Here is an 18,109-nt window from a genome sequence, read left to right on the forward strand (position 1 = left end):
GCTCTAGTAGCTGGACTGCCTTTACGGGTTAAAGTCTGTTCCGTGTGTTAAGATTTACAGAGATGAAAGTGGAGCTTCAGGCATTTGTTAGCCTCTTGAGTTCAAGAGAAGGATTCAGAAAAATGACTAAGCAACCTTGTAAACACTAGAAGAACTTCGGGTGTCTAAATTTTTACCCCTGAAGTTCCTGTAGGCAGAGGCCTAAACTGAGTCTTGTGGTGTTTTTCCTTGCACCTGAAGCTTATTCAGGATCATTGAGAGTCAGTAATTGGGAAAAAAAAAAACACAAATAAATGTGGTTTGAATGTGTTTACAAAAGGAGGAAAAGATCAGATTCAGCACAAATCACAGCAGCTAAGGTTACTTCAATTAAAAAAAAAAACACGTGGAAGAGAGAGGTGGCGATGACTGTTTTATATGATATTCTGTGTGTGAAGTTAACTGCTCTGTAAGAACTTGTTCATGGTCATGACTGGATACAACTGTGCATAGAGTATTTACCCTGTAACTATAATTTGATAGATAGATGGTGTTTTCTGCTCTCTTGTGCAGTTAGGATCTAGGTTACTGATCTAATTGAATATAATTCTAGCCATTACGTGGTGAAACACGTAATGAGAAATACAGCTGGTGTATCTAAGGAGATTGTCCTGAAGGAGACCATGACTCACTCTGTTAATGCTTGAGAGAAGAGAGTCCTTGTCCCCAGAATTGACTTTACATTTTGTTTAATGACATAGAATTTAGGTAGTCACACAGCCTTCTATTCAAGCATTTCCTCCTGGCTACTTTGGTGTTGCTCTGCTTGTCATGCGTGATGTCACGAGGGACAGTCTTAACTGTCACTTTTTTTTCCCCAAGCTTTGCTCAAACTGAGGTACTGAGAAAGCTTTGTGAGGATACTGGCAAGTTGTTGCTGGTCCCTGGATTTCTGTGACATGCCTATTCTTACACATTCATTCAAAATATTAGAACATGATAGCTTGGCTCAAGATGGAACACTCACAAGCCATCTGTTCAGCTTAGGAGCTCCACCCTTTACTTAATTTCCTTGAAAACATGCTGCTTAGAAACTAAAGAAAACTATGAAAATCAAGAATCTTAAGTCTTTGATTAAAAAAAAAAAAAAAAAAAAAAAAAAAAGAGAGAGATCTTCCAGGATGAGAAAATGATTGTGCTTTCCTCAGAGTTGTAAGTAGCCATTGTTTTAAACACAACAACATAATATTCATAAATCACTTTGGCTGAATTTAACATCCACGTATCTATGTGTACCTAGCTGTGTTGGATGGCAAATCCACGTGTCAAAGCAGAACATAATCAAGCTTTGAAGAATAACATAGTAGCTTGCTTTTATTCCAGATTCTTTTTGTGGGTAGAACTGAAGGATATAAACTAGCTATAGTTCTTTTATTAGGTTTTGTTAATGCATTTGTAACTGTTACACTGTTCTAAGGAGTAATTTGTAGAAGACATCTGCTCTGACTAATTCATAAATCATGGAAAGTATTGGTATTTCTTGACTTGTTCAGTTCTAGATACTGTCTTTCCAGTTTCAGGATGGGTGTATGATTTTGCTTGTTTGTTTTGTTTTTTTTTTTTTTCTTCAAGTCCCAGAAGTTACTACTTATGGGAAGTAACCATAGAAATTTTTCTCTCTAACTAACTGGAGGAATATTTCAGTATTCTGAAGTATATAAATATCAGACAACTCGTCCTCTGGTTTTCCTTTTTTCTTTAGGTTCAGCTGGTAAAGATTAATGTAGTAATAAGTGGAACAACATTTGATTATTGTGGATTTGGGGTTAAGTGGTGTGGATTCGTTTGATGCTATATTTTACTGATAAGTTCAAATCTTTTGTGTGATAAGCCCATGTGAACCAAACTAGGAAGTCACGAAAATGCCTGCAGTTGAATATTTGTACTTCATTGTTTACTGCTTCAATTTAGAAGCAGTATTTACAGCATACTAAAAATACCACTAAGATACAAATGATATGAAATTATTTTATTAAAAAAATTGATTTCATTAAAAAAAAAAATCAGAAAGAAGTATTCCGTAGCACTAGTAGTAAAATTTATTTTTTCCACATATAAAGGCTCATTTATTTTTATAGCAATTTGATGACACATCTGCTTGCTTTATTCAGCTGAAAAGAAAATGTTGGTTCTTGGTGTTTTGTAAAATTGCTTTGTTAAATTATTTTCGAAATCGTTCAACTTTTAACAAATGACATTTGATACTAACATTGGAAAGCAATTTCAGCTAATTAAGTAGATCCTTCTGTAAACCATTGGAACATTAAGATGACAAACTGTTCATTCAGGATTATTTTAATTGGTACAATTATTGTAATTCTGTTGCAATTATGTGTTGAGCTAAAAGCTTTTGTCTAAATCATTTGAGGGTTTTTTTGTTAATATACATAAGTAAGAAGAAAAGGAGTAAAATAAAGACTGAAGATAAGCATTATCTGTCTACTTTTCCATTACAGTGTTTTAGACAAGTACCTATTAAATTATTTTGTTAAAAAGCATGTTATATACTTTTCTGCAAATTTCTAGCAATTTAAAATGAGCAAGATTGTTTGAAATGTAACTTTTCTGGAAGGTTATTATGTTAATTCCAGTTTTGACACTGTTTAAATACCTTTCAATAAAAAGAGTGAAATTAACTTTTGAGGGATTTGCAACTTGTATGAAATCTATTGATGTATTAATTTAAGCAGTGTAGCTTTTTAGTGATTACAGAAATTAAAAGTGCCACATTCATCTCTTCTGGTCAGAATGCTCTCTGCAAAAATCTTTTGCCCAGGCCACGTTCAATTCAGTCACTTATTTTAAGAAGGCAATTCAATATTCTTGTAGGCCTCACGGGGAGACGTTGCTTCTTAATACTTAATGTGCACTTTTTTTTTTTCAATTTCCTTTTATTGTCTCTTATTTACAATGAAGGACACAAAGTTGGGTTTCTTACACTAATTATGTCCCAGTATTAATGGCTAGAATGCCAGTTGATGTTGAACTACAGAGCGGGTCCAGAGGAGGGCCAGAAAGATGGTCAGAGGGCTGGAGCACCTGCCCTGCAAGGACAGGATGAGAATATTGGGGCTTTCAGCCTCGAGAAGAGAAGGTTCTGGTGAGGCCTTATAGGGGTCTTCCAGTATATGAAAGGGGCCTGCAGGAAGGCTGGTAGAGACTTCTTTTAAGGGCATATAGAAACAGGGAGGGGAAATGGCTTTAAACTGGAAGAGGGTAGATTAAACTAGATAACAGGAAGAAATTCTTTGCCTGGAGAGGATGTGGATGCATCTCGAAGGTGTTGAAGGCCAGGCTGGATGGGGCTTTGAGCAACCTGGTGTAGTGGAAGGTGTCCCTGCTTATAGCAGGGGAGTTGGATCCAGAGAATCTCAAAGGTCTCTGCCAACCCAGACCATTCTATGGTTCTGTGATTTCCCAAACTGTGTAGTACATGAGACAAGGCATGAAGGAGAAGGACGGAAATTACCAAAGGACAAGTAAGAAGAGAGTTCTGTTGAAAAATACTGGGGAGATAAAAGGACTGCAAAAGCTGATCAGAACACTACAGAAAGGAAGTTCTGAGTATTTTTTTTTTGTCTTTCTTTTTAGTTACCTTGCTAATGTAGACTAGTAAGTCACATTTCTGGATTACGTTCTAGATAAGCATATAAGAAGTTATAGTTAATGTGCATTACTGATATCCCAATAAAAAAACCAAAAACACTTGTGTATTTCAAGTCACTCAAAACTCCTCTAGTTGATATTAACTTTGGATAGAACACAGCAGTCTTAATTTCAGCAACACAGTAAACACAAATTTCTGAAAATGAAATATTTTTACTCACAAGTCAATTCGTGAGGCCTTTGTATTTTGGGGGGAGTCAGTAAAGGTAGGAAATAAAATTGGAGGTAATGTCTTTTTGTACTTGAATGAATGCTTTTGTCAAAGGTGGGATATTTATTCAAAAATAGAAAAACCACTGTGGTGTAAGGTGATGGTCTGGAAATGCCTATTTTGGCTACACAATACCAGTGGCTCATATCCTTGTGATTTCAAATCATACAGAAACTGCAAATGTTTGCTGGAAATCTAAAATCCTGCAGGTAAAGGTATTGAATGAAAGAATCCCTGCACAAAGCCTTAAAGAAGCTTTGTAAATAACATTTGGTGGTCTGAAATACTGAAAACAGATTAATACAGTATTCTTCTATTTTACTTGTGTGAGTGATCCTGTTGGACGTCTCATTAGTGAGACACAGTTACTTTTTTTGTTTGCAGCAGCAGTTTTTGAGCAGTCTTAAATCCTTCACTACTCCATTTTGCTGCTTTTCTATCTGTGTAATATCTTCAAAAAAAATTATTTTTTGCCTTCTCTAATTCAAATAGCACTGTAAAGTTGTAAATGAATCCAGGCATCTTAAACTCTATTAACACTTTTTAATTAAAAAGGATGTTGACATGGGATGTATTCTGAGAAGTTAAATTAAAATCTGACCTTTGTAATGTGACTCAGTGGTAGACCATGATACTGGGCATGGGAGATTAGAAGTTTAGTAACTGTCCATCTTCTAAGAAAATGCTTTTTCTTTCTGAAGTGGTCAAAACCAGAAGGCTCGGAAGTGCTTTATCTGGCATTACTTGGCTAGAATCGTTAGTTTTGCAAAGAAAGCTTTCCTGAATACCTATGGTAATAGCAGTTTTTAAATAGCTATTGCATCTGTTCAGTGAAGTCTCTGTACTGCTTAATATGCAGCGAGGGGGTTATAAGTTTCTTTCTAGGTAGCAATGTCAAACCATAGCTTTCCTTTTTTGTCTTTATTAAAGTAAACATTGATTTCCTCTGTTTTATTATTGTGCGTGATGACTTTTTATTTCTGTCTTTATACAAGTTTGTATATGAGCAAATGTTCTTTTTAATGTCCAAGCTACCTGTTGCAGCTTGAAGAGTATTTCAAGTGCTGTTGTTGATAGATTGATAGTACTATAAATTTTGTGGACTGTTTTGTATGTGAACGTCTAATGTGGAAGAAATACACCCTTGTGCCTGCAGACACTATTGCTATTTTGACCAGGTGCAAGAACAGGATACACAACTTCAAAATATTAAATCGGTGGTATTAGTTTATTAGATATTAGAGAATGGATATTTAATGACCAGCTTACTAAGCATAAATTTTTTGTCTCGCATTTCAGAATGATCCACATTTTCAAGGTTTTTCTTTTCCTTAGCATAAGACCTACAGGAAGAATGGTTTTGCATCATTTTGAAAGAGAAAATTATTTCATCATTTTAAGTTACTGTTTTAAGTTTTGACTTAAACTATATCAAAAGAAAAACTTAAAAGGCACATTATAAGTAAAATATGACATGCCTTCTTGCTTATGCCTTCTGTTGCTCTAATTATTTCTTAATAATTCTAATTAATTAGGTCAGTTGCTTTTTATGGAGTAAGTTAATTGACTCCTACTTGCCTAGTTACTTGCTGCAGCTGAGGAAGATTGTTTTACGTGTTTGAAGATGAGCTTGTTGAAAGTCTTTGCTTTTGCTGTCAGGGGAAGAGGCCTGGAAAGGGCAGTGGGGATGACCTTCCAGCTCCGAGCTGTGCAGAGAAGGCTGTCTGCCTGCTGGGGAGCAGCTGGGTGGAGTGAGTGCCTGCAGGGCAGGGCCTTGTCCTCACAGGCGGGGGCTGCAGTCTTGTGGTACTCAAATGGGAGGAGTGTTGCCTTTGGCCATGCCAGAAAACATTCCTCTGATCCCCGTGAGTTTCTGTAGCCACAGACTGTGGCAGGAAGAAGTCAGTGGATTGAGACCAAGGCCAGCAATGTGCATAGATGGAGCTTTGGCAAGAAGCAAGGGCAAAGGCCTGCACTTGAATGCAGTTCTCAAGTCAAGCAATAGTAGCAACCAGTGATGCTTCTCATGGCGGTCTAATCCCAGGTTGCTCTGCTGCATTGTGCGAGGGCTGGCCTGCAGCTCAGAGGTGATGGACATGGGGCCTGCTGGTGTCCTCAGGGCCCTGACCCGACTGAACAGGGAGTGTGGGACAGCACAGCCTTCTGCGTGGGTGGAGCTGTGCAAAGCCTCTTCCTTTTGACCACCACCTGCCTTGGTGGTGAAGGAGCGTGTCCTCTGGTGGTGACCTCTCCTGCAGAAGGTGGTGGCAAGCATGCTGTGCCACACAGAGCCTGATGGCCTAGCATCTGCCTTTAGCCTGCGCTGCCAGCACTCATTGCTGCTGGACCACGGTGGTTATTTCCCAATCAGTCGTGGAAATGTAAAAATGAACAAAAATGAAAAGATTTGTAGCAAATTCAGGGTCTTTTGAGTGGAATGTTCAAATGATTTATCAGTACGTATTTTAACTATTTTCTTAAAGAAATCATTATTGGACATCACTGAAATACAACTTAATCCAAGGCAGCTCTTAATTATGGCTGCTGGTGGTAAGGCCATCGGAGGCATAGTAGAATGAATTTTTAAGCTTTTGTCAATGTAATATTCTGCTTTAGGCCCTTTTTTTTATATATATATTGAGGTTGTTTTTCACAGAAACAGACACTCAGCAATGCTGACAGTTTTTTTGATGTTTGTGATTGATAGGGCAATTTTTCTCCCTCAGTAGTATCTAGCCTGACAATGAGAATAGAGTGTTCACAGGGCTTAATTGTTAGATCTGTGTACTTATATTCTGGAAAAAGTAACTCCTGAAGTGCTTTACATATAACCTTATGCATTTTTTTTTAATCTAAGAAGTACAGACACACACCATTCCTGTGGCTCTTAGCCAGCAGATTATCATTTGTATAAAATTTCTTTCAAAGGCGTAGTTTAAGGCATTGAGTTCAGGAGGTCAGAATAGAGACTTCAATCTGTACACCAGCAGTGGGCTACTGGCTTCTGAACAGAAGCTTTGTTGGTCATATTCAGAACACTGTTCACATTCATACTTAAGTAGAGCTGGCATTAAAATTCAGCTAATTTGTTTCATGTGATTCATCAGCTGTGTATTTGATTTAAATCTATGTCACATTCTCTTTCAGCATTTTATTTTGTAGATTCAAGTGTTGAAATAGGCCACTCTTTAACTCCTTGGTCCCTGACTTCGGTACTGACTTAATCTTTGTTTTGCTTGTTTTAAACTCTTGTCTGGAATACTGAAAATAAATATGCATAACTGAAATGTATGTTAATTAAATTTATGGTATTTCATTTAAAAACATGTACATTTATACATAGGGTCTTCCACCTTGCCTCATATAAAACTAACGTAATAGCCAGACTTGCAAAGTTGACATAAGCAGATTTTGCTGACTGGACAGGTTTTTTGATAGTGCCTTTAGTCTTAAATTTTTCTAGCTTTTGACCATTCACTCTTGATGTGAAGAACAAGGAGTTATTTGTAGACACTGCTTATAAAAGCATAGTATAGAAGCATCCATTTGTTAGGTACATGATCCATTTAGCTATTTTCTCTAATATTTGGTAAAATTAACAGGAATGTCTTAATTTTAGTATAGCACAAGACAGCACTAACAGATCGAAGTGAGAGATTTGCACACAGTTGAAATGCTTTTTTGATGTAAAAGAGTTGCACTTACATCAGGTATCTAGCACTGATCCTGAGCTCCTTTATGTCTGTTAATACTAAATCCTAAATATTCTGTGTAAATTTGCCATTGTTATTTCTGGAACAATCCATTGTACCTGAAGAAGTAGGGGACCTAAAATAAATATCAAAGAAAGTCATTGTTTTTTAAAAGCTAACAAGGTGTGAAATAAGATAGTTCAGCTAATTGTAGATGTACTTTGTTAGCTATATTAAAAATATATTTCAGATCCAACCAGATTTTGTTTGAAGTATTTTCTTTTTTTTACGTTAAGGCAAACATTTAGTACTCCTCATTCCTCCATGAAACTCCTTTATGTGAGAGCATACAGAAAAACCTACCACAAAACACATACACAGAAAAAAACCAAAAAGACACCATTGCTTCCAGTAGTCACAGTGCATCGGTGTTGACCTTGTCTCACTGTCTTGTTGATCTTTGTTTGTTTGTTTTTGTTTGTTGGTGTACTTGTGGCATCTTGTTTTAGAAGGTGAGTTAGTTGGGAGCAGATGCTTGTTTACCATGAAATCTCACATGGTTGGGTTCTGATCAGTGACTAAGAAACCTGACTGTTCCTGTTGGAAGAAATATTAGTTTGAAAGTTGGAACTTTAACTGTGTAATTTCTAATTTCTGTATTAGAATTTGAGTGAATACTTCAGGTTAATGTTGACATGTTAACTTGCTGTTACTTTAGATTTGAAGTTAGAGCTATAAATTCCTGATCTGATTTCAGTGAATAACCATACTCTAATTATTATGGTTTGTTTATCCATTATTCTCTCTCCAGAATTTCAAAGAATATTCCTACAACTAAAGATGTTGAACCACTGCTTGAAATTGATGGAGATATACGGAACTTTGAAGTATTTTTATCTTCTCGAACACCTGTTCTTGTAGCACGTGATGTAAGAACATTTTTGCCATGTACTGTCAACTTAGATCCCAAACTACGGGAAATCATTGCAGGTAATCATGTTTTCAAATGAATAAAAAATGATAATCGAGGTAGAGCTGCTTTGCATATTGCACAGGATCCTGAGTTGTTCATCAGTTCAAACTTTCACGTCATCTGACCTGACTGCAGTAGCAAGTTGTTCAGTTCTACTTTGTAGCTTTCTATACAGGACAAATCATACTAGTCTGAAAGCAGTTCTTCAGAATGGACAAAATATTGTTAATGGTTGATTCAAAGATAGCTTTAGCAGTTGTGAGAAAACAGTACGTGTATCACAGTGTTATTTTATTTGTAGAGATGCAAATTTACTTCAAGTAGTTTTTAACAATTTCAGGTAGCATCAGGTCCTTTAGAAGTGAAGCCAGTGAAACAGAATGTAATGTCTCCAATCTGATGCGTCCCCTGCTAGACACCTGTGCTGTTGGTACATGCCAGTCATTTTTTTTTAGTCTGTGTTAGGATGATATTTAAATTGCTAATAGGGTAGCTGTTGTTCGTTGTTATTACTAGCTTGTAGTCTCAAAAGGTGAACTCAGATTCAGGTATGTGCTTGACAGTAAATATTCTGACAACTGCTGAAGTGGACTGATGTGACCTCTAATATGACAGAGGTTGCTGTTTGATCTGGAGTAAGGCCAAGGCATCCTAATATTTGTCCTTGTGTAAAGATGCTAAAACTTTGAAGAAAACCTGATCTTTAGATTTAAAATGGGATCCTTATGAGTTTCTGGTCTGACAGTATCCTTAGTGGGTTGTGAATCCCTTGTGTTTTAGTAAGTGCCCATTGCCTCTTGTCCTGTCGCTGAGCACCACTGAAAAGAGCCTGGTTCCATCCTCTCTGCACCCTCCATCCAGGTATTTCTGAACATACTTCTGAGCCGCTTGTTCTCCAGCCTCAGCAGCCCCAACTCTCTCAGCCTCTCCTCGCAGGAGGATCTTCTCTCTGAGCCCTCTGGTGGGCTCTTTCCAGTATGTCTGTATCTTTGGCATTGAAGGGCCCAGAACTGGACACAGTGGGCAAACAAATCAAAACTTGTTCAAGTATCTCAGGCTCAATCTCATTCTCCTTTTACCTTTGTTCTTCAGATGTTCGTGCTGCAAGAGATCAAATGAATATAGGAGGACTTCCTTATCCCACATTGCCTTTACATGAGGCACCTGCCAGAGCAGCGTCTCTGTTCAGTCAGCCTTCATCAGCCTGCTCTTCTACAACCTCTTTCAATGGACCTTTCAACAGTGGAGTTCTATCACCCCAACCTCACAGCAGTTACTATAGTGGTATGACAGGACCCCAGCATCCGTTCTACAATCGGGTAAATAATCAAGAACCAATTCACATTCTTCTCATTTAACCTGGGTAGTACTGCGTGTGACGTCTGTGAAATGTTTAAAAGACCCATGCAGATAATATTTACAAATGGAGCTTTGTCCAAAAGTCAGTACATTTCACAGTAATGTTTGCTCATATAGTCTTGTAGGGAAATGAGGTAAACTGCGTTAGAGCATTACAAAAGGGAAGAAAGGTCAAACACACAGATGTGCTGTGTAGTTGTAGGGTATTGCAGGCACACTTTACATGTAAATACACATACTGCTTTTCAAATGGTAAATTCTGCACACTTCTTCACATACTTGCTTACAGTCATTAGAGAAGGTCCTGTTTTTTTTTTTTCCCTTGGTAAATTGGGTAAACTACAGAAACTTAAAAATATAAAATACAAAAAAAAATGCAGCAACTTTGGAGGAACTGCCCAACAAGAACGTATCCAGACATGTCTTCTCTTTTATCTCTTTCTAAAGTTATTCTGGAATCTTTATCCTTAACCAGTGCTGCACTGGTTTAAAGAATAAATTGCATCAACCATATAATTTTGAGTTATTTGTGGGCATCAGAAAACATAGTCTTAGACATAGCTCACATGTAATTTGCAGAGCTTTACTATATAATGGGATTGAATCTAAACAATGCGAGATAAACTGTTTTTTTTAACATTGTTCCAAGTTATGAAGGTATAAATAGGCTTATTAGGTGAGACAGCCATTTAAAGAATGCCTTTTTAGATGCATTTTACAACGACATTCACAGTATTGATCTACTTAGAGGGATTTAGTTTATAGTTATTTAAAATTGGAGTGCCCTCCACAAGTAAATTCTAACTTTGTATTTTTGTGAGATATATTCAGTGTTTTTTAAACCTTTTTTCCTTTTTTTCCTGCAATGTTATCAGGGAGAAAAAATATTCGGAAGGCGGATATAAGTCATAGATTGCTCCTGTATGCAGTTTTAAGTAGTGAGGTATGACAGTAGGTTAAGGTTCAATCTAATAAGCTGGGGGAAAAAAGTTGAGTTATTCCTTAATATTCATTAACCAAGGCAGAAGAGAGTATATTTAGCACAGAGCCTTTTATCTGTTCTAAAATTATTCTTATATTGACACTATATTGAGCATATATACTGTTCTGTTTAAAATAACTTGAAATGATGTGCTCTTTGCCCTACACTGATAAATGCTTATCTTATTAATCTTCCTGCTGATACTGACTCACTTAATTCAAGTGAGTGTTTAATTGGAAGCCCTGTTTTTTGTCTGTTCCTGCACATGATAAGGTTTTAAGTATGTGGTAAACTTGCAGTTGAAACTTAATGTTTTTTGTGGTTCTAATAATCAATAAAAAAAGCAATTATTGGTGAGTCATGAGCTGTCTTTACAAGTATTTCATTTGCTCATTTTTAAGTGCATACCTGGACTTCCAGACATGATTTTTTTCCTTTTTAAAACTCAAGTGCTTTTATTTTGACCTTCCTCTAAGGACTTTTATACTGCTTTCCTAAGGTATAAAGAACTGCATACTGAGATAAATACCGAGAACCCTACGATAGTAGAGAGGTTTTCTGAAAGCATTTTCAGTCACTTTTCACTTCTGGAAGAACAGTATTTAATAAAAGAACACTGACAGATGATTAGGCTCTCCTGAACAACAAATTATCCGAGGGAGGTCTTTGGATGACACAGCACAGCGGGGTCAAATGCTGCTCTGGAGATGTCTGAATGTTATGGCAAAGTGTTCTTAAGTTCCTTGGATGGATACATTGCCTTTTTCTGATCTGTCCTGTTGTTTATAGGTGATCATTTGTTCTTAAGGAAAAAAAAGACAAAGCAAAACAAACCTTTGAGCTCTTGTGGAAAGCTCATGTTGTTTGTCTTCAGAAAATACTACGCTTATGTTCTCTGTGTTTCTGCTTTGTTCTTCAGATGTTCCTGTGTTCTGCTCTTGAGCTTCCAGTCACGTAATCTCTTCATTTTTGGTTTAAGGCCCCGTTCTCCCTGTGCACTGCTGTGCTATGGTCCAATTCAGCAGCTCTTTAACTTGGCACTTTCAGTTTTGTACAGTGATATAAGGCTAACAGTTTTCCCCTGTCTGCTTCCCTGGTGACAACTTGGTGTCAAGTTCAGCTTCCCTAAGTCGCTGCTGTCACAAACCATTGTTAACCTCATGTTTCTAATGGAGGAGATCAGAGCAGTAGGCCTGTCTAAGTTAACTGAGTGGGAACTAGAAATTATGGCATGTAAGGATTTGATTTTATTTACATCGGTGTAGCAGCACATTCTTTGATTCCTGAGCTGTGCTTATGACTTAAAGGCTATCTGTGAGCTTGGAGAACAGCTCTGTGCTGGTTAATGCCCAGTATGTATTTATATTGATCTCACGTTTTCACTATACCTGTCTTTGTATACTTCGAGAGTTGAAACTGTGGAGTTTAAACTTGATATTGGAGAATTAATTCCACAGGTGGAAAGCAGTGGAGTAGCTGAAGCGGGCATGAGGCATAATTAGAAATTGTGAACAAATTGTGGTATAATTGCCTTATTGGACAAATTTTCTCATTGCTTCGTAGTTTGATGACTCGCAACTGAAAAACAGGTGCTCACTTTGTTTCAGAGGGTAGTCTGCAGCGAGAGCTAGGCATGTGAACGTGGTATCATAATTAAGCATCTCATGCTTGTGGGTTTTCCATGTGGTTTAAGTTGCTAGTGGAAAACGGAAGCATTTAATGATTCGAGAAATAACATAAACTCTTTTTGAGAGGAGTTTTATTTCCACGAGATACCACAGAGCTTGTGCCTCAAGGCAGTGAATGTTCTGAATTGTCCTGTACTAACCAGTAGCTACGAGACAAAGCCTAGGCTTTGGTCCTCCTGCCTATTTGGCCAACTCAAGTTGAAAATTGCAGAACAAACGACTCCCACATTTTGAGTAATGATAACAGTGCATGCCGTGCATCTTCATATGTTGAAAGAGCATGTGAACCATATGGTGATAGCCTGAAAGTGTGTGCAAAGGCTGCCTGTTGCAGCTAAGGACAGAGAATCAGATGTATTTCTTCGTAGTTACTCGGAGTTGCTGCATACGCCATCGTGTTTGATGTACACGTGAATCAAGTTTCCATCTCTCCATCCATTTACTGCTGTTTCCAAATGCAGAACGCTTTCTTGGTTTGTTTTGATTTCTTTTTGTCCTTATTGCTAAATCCAAAGTGGAATACTTCCACAAGTTTTATTCCCCTCATACATTGGCCATTGAGTTATGCCATCATCTAGTCTACACTAAATTTGGTGCAGTGGACTACTTAAAGTCTTGTCATGTGCAGAAACATCAACCAAGTAGTAAGTTTTGTTTGATACATAGCAGGGTAGTATAATTTCTAAATGTTATGTATAAAAACACCAGTGTGGTTTTGGATTGTTTGCTTTTTGTTGGTTTTCCTCTTTTTCTTTGCTTTCGGAGAACTCAGTACTAAGAATTGAATGTAAAGAGTTCTGCACTTCTCTTTTTTGTGAAGTCTGAAGACTGTTGGTTTTCCATTACATTGCCTTAAAAGGGAATTTGCAAGGGAACGAAGGTCTTTACTTCAAAACCTAATTGAAGTTCATAGTTAGATCAAAACCAAGATTTAACAGTATTGGAAAAGCCCTTCTTAAATACGTTAGTAGTCGTAAGGTTTGTGTTTCTCAAACGTACACACGTGCACACATTTCAGTCGCGTGCCAGTGGTACCATGTGGATTTCAGGAAATGTGTTTGTGCAGCTGATTTTAGCACTTGAAGAACTGGAACATATGGAGTACTTTGTTCAAAACGAAGTAATTTGTGATTTTGAGATCACTGTATCTCTTAGAAATGACTTTATTAACAATCACTTATTAATATCACTTTTATTTTTGAACAACTGTTCTGGGTGCTGTGAAGCATTTTGCATTTTACTGAAAATCTGTTTATGAGTTCAGCAGCTCTGAGATGAATGAAAAATATTGGAAATGTGACACGTTACCACATTTTCCAAACAGCTGTTAGTGTGTAACTACTGTGAGCACCTCGCTCTGATCCTCTTGCAAGCCGTGTTGAGGCACCTGCTGGCTTTGGGGTGAGCAGTGGGGGGAGGGAGGGTCAGTTGCTGAGGGGTTTTGAAGAACTCGCTCTAGAGCTTTTGATTGAATTCTGCTAAATGCAAGAAGTAAAGAACACTGTTAATAATTGCTCTTTTCACTTTATTAAACTGAACTACGGAATATGTTTTGTTGAAATAAGTTTTCTTTTGTTATTACATTTTGATTTGTGTAATTGTTTGTCCCTTCTTTTTGTTACGTTTATTTTTTTTTCCATAGCCATTCTTTGCCCCATGTATTTACATGCCAAGGTATTACCCTGGCAGTTCTCATCTCATCTCACGTCCACTAAAAACGAGTTTGTCCAGAGATCAGAGCAATGGCCTAGTAAGTATTTTGAAGGTTAATTCACATACTAACCTAGACAATAAGTATAGTGAATAATGTAAATGAAAATTGTTAATGATGATGCAGTATTAGACAAGTAAAAGCTGTATTTTACAAATAGTTTAAGCAAAGGTGTTATTGATATGTAATGTAAAATGTATTTTGTTTTAACTTTGGAAGCTACTCAGAGTTGAAAACAAATTCTAACATGCAGGTATCAAGATTGAGGAGTTTAACCTGTAATATTGGCAGGAAAGCATTTCAGTGAATGTGCCAAATGTACTGCAGTAAATTGATACAGTACAATGTTAAAAGAAAATGCCTGTGATAAATTTATATTGGAATTTTATAATAATACAAATCCTATGACATCTGGAGAAAATAAAATTACGTCTCTTCATGTTGTAAAGGCCAAATAAATAACTTAAAAGCAACGTTCTAAATATTCAAGTAAAACAAAATACATTTTGTCTGAAGCGTGCATTAGTTACAGCTTGGTTTTGTATATGTAGTTCAACTTTATTTACCCTTTGGAAAGGAAGAACAAACAGACTTTTCTGGCTTCCTATAGAATAATATGATTTCTATTAAGAATATTTATTTTACTGACAGATGGCTGTTCAAATGGAGTTAAGAACTAAAGAAAGCTTAAAAAAACCCCACAAAACAGGCAGTAAAAGCCTTACTTGTCAGTGGTTTAATTCTAGGATATTGATACATTGAATCTTTTCTTTAATCACTAACAGAAAGCAAATACGTTTATGTCAAGTTATGTATATTATGAGATCATTCTCATTCATTATTTACTTCATATTTTTTGTTTAGCCCTTGATCATTTTACCCAAACCATAATATTTTGTTGTTGCTAGGATGTTATCAAGGAGGATGCTGATGAGGGGCTTTCTTCACCCACAGACCCCTCAATGGTAAATGAGTAGTCATGTGGTGTGGAAATTTTAGCATCTCATTGCTTTTCCAGCAGTAATGAGTCTGCATTAATCGTAACTGCAGTTCACTAACACTGCATCGGTGGCTTTGGTGGGCAAATAGAGTAGCTGAAAACTAATGTAGTTTGTGAATGAATTTAAGAGCTAATATTTCACTTATAAGATATAGATCTTTTTTTTTCCCTGTAGTTTTTCCCTTGCCTTTCTCAGTAGCTGTTGTGCATATTGTTGTAGCTAAGCAGAGTGAAGAATGAGGTGGTCGTTTGTGACTTAGATTTTAGAGCAAAGTAATTTTTGTGTTTCCTGCTTTAGTCAGCTCTCACTTGATCCCTACTTCTGTAGTTGGTGGCATAGAGCCACTGCAGTTACTGCAGGATGAAGCAGTGTTATGTGGGAATAAAATAACAGGCCGTAGGTTAATTCTCAAATCAGAATGCTAGCACTGATATTTTCTGTGACTTGTTCTTTGTTTTAGTCTCAGTATTTGCACAGTCTTCTTTCTGGGTATCTGTTTTAATTCTAACTGGGAATCAGTGAGAAGTCATGATATACTACCACCAAAGAGCTTATACAGCTATAATCATTTTCTTAAATATTGTTGCTATTGTTGCTGTTGGCAACATTTAAAAATTAAAGCTGCAGTTATTTTTTGTTTATCCGGTAAATATTACAAAAATAAAAAATCTGTGATATTGTGCAATGGAAAAAAGAAAGAAACAGCCTACAAACACACAGATTCCAGAACTACTGTATTTAACTGTACATAAACTTATCAATTATGGGAATGCAATGGAGAATTTACCTTAAAGTTCTGTTTCCCAGGTCATCTTCTACCCTGAGTGAAGAGATGACTTTGAGGTAAATTTTTCCTGTAATATAATTTCAGAGATGCTGATGTCTTCTCTGTATTTCATTTCTTATCTCAGTATCTTGTTGTCCTCCCAGTCCTTTGCAGCTTGTCATTGTGAGAAGAGAAAGCAGTAGAAGTGTGTGAGTATTTGTGAGTGTGAGAAGGGGACATGGGAGCGAAGAGTGGAAACTCATCTCAGGATGAAGTAGTTCAGGAGCAGACCTGGAGCTGGTTGTTCTCTGCTTGTTACCCTCAGCGTGTATCACAAGCACATAGGCTGCAAGTTCAAACAATTGAAAATACTTGTAAAGTTTACAGGATCTGATTGTGAGGGCAGCTGGTCTGCAGGTTAGAAAATATAAGAGTTACAACATAAAAAAGAAACTTTGATGTAACGATAATGAAGGATTTCATTATATCCATTTTTCAGAGTTTACCTTTCTGTGAAGCTCAGTAGTACAGAGTATGAGATTATATGCTTTTTCTGAGATTTACCCTGCATAGTCAGTGTAAAATTTTGAATTTTTGAACGTCTCTTGGGTAGTTTGCAGTGTTCTTCATACGTAGCATTCTGTGTGCCTGGCAGGCTGCCTCTCCAGGGTTTACTCTATTCTAAAAACACTCACTTTGCAGTCTTCGATGAAATTTCAGTGAAGGTGAACAGTGAAAGTATTGTGGTTGTTGAAGACATTGCAATTGTCCATAGGTTATAGTTACAATAACTCCATCCAGCTACTAGGCTGCTCTCAATTGATGGATCACTACCACCATATAAATGAAAGTTTTAACTTATATCTTAATATGCATACTGGTGCGTGTAAATTAATGAAGTATACTTTTAAAAAAAAAAAGGGCAAAACAATCTGCATTGAGTGGTTAATGAGCAGCAAGGCTTGTAATTGATTTGAGGACTAAAAACAAGAGGGGCATGTAGAATCACAACTGACTTTCATGCACATCTGTGAAGAAGCCAGAAACATTGCAATTTTACTGTTGTATGAAATAGAGTTAATCATTATTTTTAATGTTACACAGCAGGAAACAAGTACTGCAAGAGTATAACTTTAATACAGACCATCATTGCTATTCCTTGCATGAGCTGAACAGACCTGTGCTGAGAATGCTTTGTGAACAACTGAGGCCCCGCCATTGTTTGCATCTGACATTAGGGTAGAGTAGATATCTAAAATTCCAAATCCTAATCTTACATAAAACCAATGTAAATCTGGGTTAGCTTAATGAAAATGGGAGCATACATCATATACGAATAATAAAGCTGTCTTTAGGGACTAAGGAATAAAATGCAGCTGGCAACTCTTTGAGGACATCTTTGTTACAGAGTGCAGGAGCTCTCCATCCTTACATTTGAGAACTCAAGCAGGAGAAACAGGAACCAACATGGCTGAGCAAGGACCTGCTGCTCAAACTGAGTGCAAAGAAGGGCATGTACGGGGAGTGGATGTAGGAATGTGTGGTCAGGGAAGAGTACAGGGATGCTGTCTAGACATGCAGAGACAGGATCAGGAATGCCAAGACACAAATGGAACTGAACTTGGTGATGAGGGATATGAAAAGTAATAAGGGATTCTGCAGGTACATGACGTCAGAAGAGAAAGGCCAGGGAGAATGTACCCCCTCTGATAAAAAGGAGGGAGAACTGGCTGCAACAGACCTGGAGAAGGCTGAGATATTCAGTGAGTTCTTTGCCTCAGTCCTCCCTCACAGTCGGCCTTCCAGGTCTCTCATGTCCCTGAACCTCTGGGTGGGGTTGGGAGAACAAAATCCCTGCCACTGTAGGCAAAGAGCAAGTTCAAGACCACATGGTAAGACTGAATGTGGACGAGTCTATACATTCCAGAGTCCTGAATGAGCTGCCTGATGTAGTTGTTGAGCTATTCTCCATCGTATTTGAGGAGTCATGGCTGTCAGGTGAAGTCTCTGGTGAGTGAAAG

At 37.2% G+C, this 18,109-nt stretch overlaps 1 protein-coding gene across 1 annotated transcript in view; it reads left to right on the forward strand.

Annotated features, from left to right (window-relative positions):
- The window catches only part of KIDINS220 (kinase D interacting substrate 220), a 58,965-nt gene that overhangs the window by 32,073 nt on the left and 8,783 nt on the right, over nucleotides 1–18,109 (forward strand). Inside the window, exons 23-25 of the mRNA XM_042809576.1 lie at nucleotides 8,420–8,598; nucleotides 9,674–9,900; nucleotides 14,253–14,360. Of these exons, the coding sequence (XP_042665510.1) occupies nucleotides 8,420–8,598; nucleotides 9,674–9,900; nucleotides 14,253–14,360 (514 nt within the window). The remainder of the gene's footprint in view (nucleotides 1–8,419; nucleotides 8,599–9,673; nucleotides 9,901–14,252; nucleotides 14,361–18,109) is intronic.

The sequence above is a fragment of the Centrocercus urophasianus genome, unplaced genomic scaffold (genome assembly GCF_019232065.1).
Source record: "Centrocercus urophasianus isolate 14NV4802_14NV808 unplaced genomic scaffold, USGS_Curo_1.0 seq_10, whole genome shotgun sequence".
Classification (NCBI taxonomy): domain Eukaryota; kingdom Metazoa; phylum Chordata; class Aves; order Galliformes; family Phasianidae; genus Centrocercus; species Centrocercus urophasianus.